Raw genomic sequence first — 5,184 nt, forward strand, 5'->3', positions numbered from 1 at the left:
TGTGTGTGTGGTGGGGGTGGGGGGGGGGGGCGTGGCGCTACTAGTAGGCTGCTAATTAAAAGCTGTGTTCGCCTAAATGGCCACTAAATGGTAAATGGTGGTAAACTGTTTTGTTTAGGGGGTAAACGGAAATTAAACGGTTGACCATTTAAATGGTAAAAAAAAACGGTTTAAACGGAACGGAGATAAACCGTATTAAACGGGCTAAACAACTATTTAAACGACTGTTTAGGCGAACACGAGGTAAATCTAGTTCAGTTTTGTATGGATAAATTTGTATACTTAAGTTTATTATATTTATAAATGTGTACACTTGATATGTTACATGCATAAATATCTATATTTGGTTCTTTTCACATGCATAAATATATATACATACCAAAATAATTGATTTTTACTCGGATACATATGTATAAATGCTAGAATACTTGATTTTTTACATGCACATATATAATTATATGTATTTTTTAAAGTACAAAACCGTTTAGACCGTTTAACTTCATTTAAACACGGTGTAAACAGCCTAAACGCTAAACAAAGAGCGACCGTGTAAAGACCGTTTACCGTTTAGGAAAACATTGATCAAAAGTTTCACTAATTTCCAAATATAAGAAATGTTCAAATGCAATGTGTGAAGGTCTACATAGAAAGATATGAATATAGGTGGGTGGGTGGGGTGGGTGTGAGAAGGAAAACAACAACAGCAATAATATCAAAATCACCCCTTTCTTGTTGAGGTAGTATCATTTATCAATATTAGTAGTGTTTGTCAAGTTTGCTTCATTTATATTAGTGCGGATACATTTTTTATTATTTTAGAGAATGGAATAGTTAGATCTGACCTGGGCATCATCCGATGCTTACAGCCTTAGTGGCAATAATTATAAAATTTTAATTTATAAACCATATGCGCAGACTTGTGGCATGGTCTTAATTAGGATTCACACGCACATATATAGTACTTGAAAACAGAGAGAGTAAGACAATGATCACAATCTACAGACATCAGAGCATTTGAGCCAGGCACATGCCAAATAGGAATAATCTATTGCGTGTACATATACATACGCATATACTCCATTTATTGATACGTTACAAGAAAAAATGAATTACAGGGACATGACATGAATGAAATTCAGTTGCAGTCGTCAACTCCTTTGGTGTACAAGAAGCACTAACTACCTTGCTCCACATGGTCCAGGCTGCTGCTGGTATATTTCCCCGGCCGGACATCTCGCGGTGGCGGTCGCGGTCGCGGTCGCGGTCGAGACGAACGAGCGAGACCACCATCAAAGTCTACATCAGGTCCTCTACCAAACTCCCATGACCTACTAATTAATCTTCTCCAGATCATTATTTAGCTATAGTAGTCCTTAACTTCTTCACATACTACTAGTATATATATATAAACCAATAACGAATCTTGAATCATTATTTTGCTACGCACACGTGTACACACACACACACACACACACACACATTAAAGAGTGTTGGGTTGAATGAATTTGTGGCAGTGGTGGATTAATTCGATCAGTCTTCCTTGTAGTCCTGGTTGTTGTAGGGCGCGAAGAGCTCGGCGAGCCAGTTGCCCTTGCGGAGAACCCTGGAGCCGAGGTCAGCGCACATGGCGTCGCTGTCGTGGATGCTGTAGGTGGAGATGCAGTGGCGGCGGTAGAAGCGCGTGGTGCGGCGCATGGCCTCCGCCTCGCCGTCGACGTGCCGCACCATATCCTCCACGCTGGGCAACGCGAACCGGCCGCCGAGCAGCCCCGCCAGCCAGCGGCAGCGCAGCTCCGACGTGTGCAGGTTGGACACGCTCTCCACGTATCCCACGAACGCCATGTTCGGGATCAGAGGGTGGATGGTGCCGCTGCAATGAGGAGATGCATGCGAGATCAGGCAATGCCATTTAATTAGTTTCACGGTTGCTGCGCAGCAGCATCAGTCATGCATGAACCCTACGTACCGGTAGAGCGGCATCATGCCGGACCTGTCGACGACGAGGCCGCGGAAGGGTTCCGGCAGGACGGCGCGGACCTTGTCCTTGCCCTCGAATCCGGTGGCGAGGAAGACGAGGTCGGCCTCCACCTCGGTGCCGTCGTCGAGGAGGACGCCGTTGCGGGAGAAGCACCAGCCGCCGGAGGCCCTCTTGAAGCGGATCATGTCCCGGTCCGCCATGTCGAAGAAGCCGTCGGGGAGGATGGCCATCTGGCAGCTGGCGTAGTCCTCCACGAAGGGGTGGTCCGGGCGGAGGCCGTACTTGTCCAGCGGGAGCTTCCACGCCAGGTAGGACTCGATGAACTTGGACACTCCCGCTCTCTGCATGCATGCAATGCAGCTCACACAATTAATTAATTATATTCTTCGTGCGACAAAGAAAACAAATTAATGATGGTGACAAGCTGCTAGCTACGAGCTAATAGTATGTACGTGTACGGTCGTGTCTCTAGCATGCACACATGTTCATTAGTAATTCTGAGATCGATGTTCACATGCATGTACATACCAGTGGTTTCATGAGTGTGCAGAGCACGGAGCGGAGGAGGCCCTGGTTGGGGCGCTCGTACAGGAACTGCGCCAGGCGGGTGGAGTAGAAGAGGAAGAAGGGCAGGCCCCAGATGGAGTAGGACGGCACCACCCAGTGAAGGGTCCTCACCAGCATGGTGCAAGCCTCGCCTCCCTCCGCACCTGCAGCATTTGCACGCACGCACAAGGTGGCGGTGCAAATTAAACGACCACAAAACCAACGCAGAGTCAAATCAAATCATATAGTAGCCGCGATTGCACACAGTCAAAGTACTGTTAGAAATCATGATGAAGCAAGTGGTAGGCAGTACGTGTGTGGTATAGTAAGGGGTGTTTAATAAAGAACATTAAATATAGATTAATTATAAAATCAATTATATAGATGGTGGCTAATTTGCAAAACGATTTCTTAAGCCTAATTAATATGTCATTAGCACATGTTAGTGTAGCACCACGTTGTCAAGTCATGGATTAATTAGACTTAAAAGATTCGTCTCATAAATTAGTCGCAAATTGTATAACTAATTTTATAATTAATCTATATTTAATACTTCATATATATATCTAAACATTTGACGTGACAGAAATTTTAGAAGCGCACCTAAAAACCAAAGAGGCCTAAAGTGCATAGACTGACAGACAGATCCGAGCGGGGAGGCGAAAAGTCAAAAGGTGCGTACGTGTTGCGTTCAGTGTACTTTGAACCTGTACTAGTAGTAGGAGTCTAGATGGAGTGTACGACGGATCAAGACAAGAGTGACCTTTTCTGGGACTAGCTACGATTGGGTCTCCCAATTCGTTGCCCTGCCTGCCCACACCCACATGTTGCTGTCACAACGAGCGACACGCCCAAGTACAGCCGACATACGGTCTTACTCGTTCATCAATTTGTTTTTTTTTAGATTTTGTATATGACGTCGTGCTGCATGCCGGCCAGTTGATGATGAACAGAAGTAGTATTTAGCTCTGTGCATGCTAGTCACGCTGTAGGACTAACCACAAGTTGCTGTGTGATTACCACTTGTGGTTGATTACTGCATGCATAGTCTCTAATTGTACGATTGATTCAAAAGCAAGTTCTTAATCGATTATTAGAATTATCCCTCTGTAGCAAATTTGCATGTAATACGCGGGTTTGTTCGCTGAAATTACGAACTTTGCGGTGCAAGTACACTACTGATCGATAGATGTGCAGTTCAGTACGTTGTAGTAGTAGCGTATTTACGACGCATGTATACCTTGGTTGGCCTGGGCGCATTCAAGCGCTAGATCGATGGCGCTCTTCTTGTACCCGACGACCACCACCTTCTTCCCCCTCATCAGCTCCACCGTCTCCTCCTCGCTGAGCTTGCAGTAGTCCAGGGAGTGCATCACCTGCCCCCGGAACACCTCCGGCCCCTTGCCCGGCGGGAACACCGGCATCCGCGGCACGTCGCCGTACTTGCCCGCGCACATCACCACGAACTCGAACTGGTAGTACTGTGTAACAAAGTCCGTGCACGCAGAATTGTTAGTCGAGAACAACAGAGATCGAACGGAGAAGCCGGTGAACAAAGCGAATTGTGTGCGTACCTGAACGGTGTCAGAGCCGGCGGTGGCGACGCCGACCTCCCACATGGGCTTGCCCTGGAGCGGCTCGCCGGTGCCGCTCCAGAGCTCCGTGAACCCGCCGCCGCCGCCGAGGAACTTGATGTCGACCACCTTGGCGCCGAGCATGATGTAGCGCCACAGGCCGAAGGTGTCGGCGTAGCCCTCCAGGTACTCGATGATCTCGGCGTGCGTCGGGAACGTGGGGTCGTCGCGGTTGCGCCACGAGTAGTCGGAGAACTCGTAGTCGGGGCGGGGCGTCTGCAGCCGGGTCGACCGGTACACGCAGTGCTTCCACACCCCGCCGATGGACGCCGTCGCCTCGAACACCACGGGGTCGTGCGCCGCCAGCTGCTTCGCCGCCGCGAGGCCGCTGATGCCGCCGCCGATGATCGCCACCCTCGACCGCGCCGGCACGGCCTGCCTTGTGCTCCGTGCCTGCTCCTGCTGCTGCTGCTGCGCCGCCATGACGGTGCTTGCTTGCTCGATGATTATGGGATGCGATGCGATCGAGCGGGATGTGCAGCACTAGTGCTTCGACGACGGCGTAGGCGTAGGATCGGAGGCCAAGAACGAGCGAGCGAGACAGAGCGCTAGCAACGTAGCTGCTGCTTGCTAGGGCTCTGTATGTAAGCTTGCTAATGGCTTTGTGAAAGAATGTGCGTAGCGGGGCGTATTTATAGGGCCCGACTCTGCCAGCTAGCGCCCGCCAGCATGTGAGCTTCCGCTGCGTGTCACAGAAAATGGAGGGAAACACTGCAAAGAAAAATCACATGAACAAACAAAAATGTAGTACACACAACACAAGGCATCACTCGAGGGCATGTGCTACTGGGGATGGTGTGTGGGCTTAGATAAACTCTTTTCCCTGACATGAACAATTTTTAACTTGATTGAAGAAGCTTATTTCTAATTATAATCCAATTTAAAAATAATATTCTATCATAACTCACCAACCATATAAAAAAGATTATATATACTTCCTCCATTCTAAATTATAAGTCATTTTTATTTTTATAGATATATGACTTTAGCTATGCATATAGATATAGGTTATGTCTATATACATAT

At 48.0% G+C, this 5,184-nt stretch overlaps 1 protein-coding gene across 1 annotated transcript; it reads right to left on the minus strand.

The window, feature by feature from the left end:
• Positions 1–1,092: 1,092 nt before the first annotated feature.
• LOC136540534 (probable flavin-containing monooxygenase 1) lies at positions 1,093–4,733 on the minus strand. The gene is made up of 5 exons (XM_066532536.1): positions 4,099–4,733; positions 3,765–4,005; positions 2,507–2,688; positions 1,967–2,319; positions 1,093–1,870 (listed from the first exon to the last, which is right to left on the minus strand). Exons 1-5 carry the CDS (start codon positions 4,579–4,581, stop codon positions 1,531–1,533), a joined length of 1,599 nt encoding a protein of 532 aa, XP_066388633.1. The 5' UTR covers positions 4,582–4,733; the 3' UTR covers positions 1,093–1,530.
• Positions 4,734–5,184: the final 451 nt, after the last annotated feature.

This window comes from Miscanthus floridulus, chromosome 2, assembly GCF_019320115.1.
Source record: "Miscanthus floridulus cultivar M001 chromosome 2, ASM1932011v1, whole genome shotgun sequence".
Taxonomy (NCBI): domain Eukaryota; kingdom Viridiplantae; phylum Streptophyta; class Magnoliopsida; order Poales; family Poaceae; genus Miscanthus; species Miscanthus floridulus.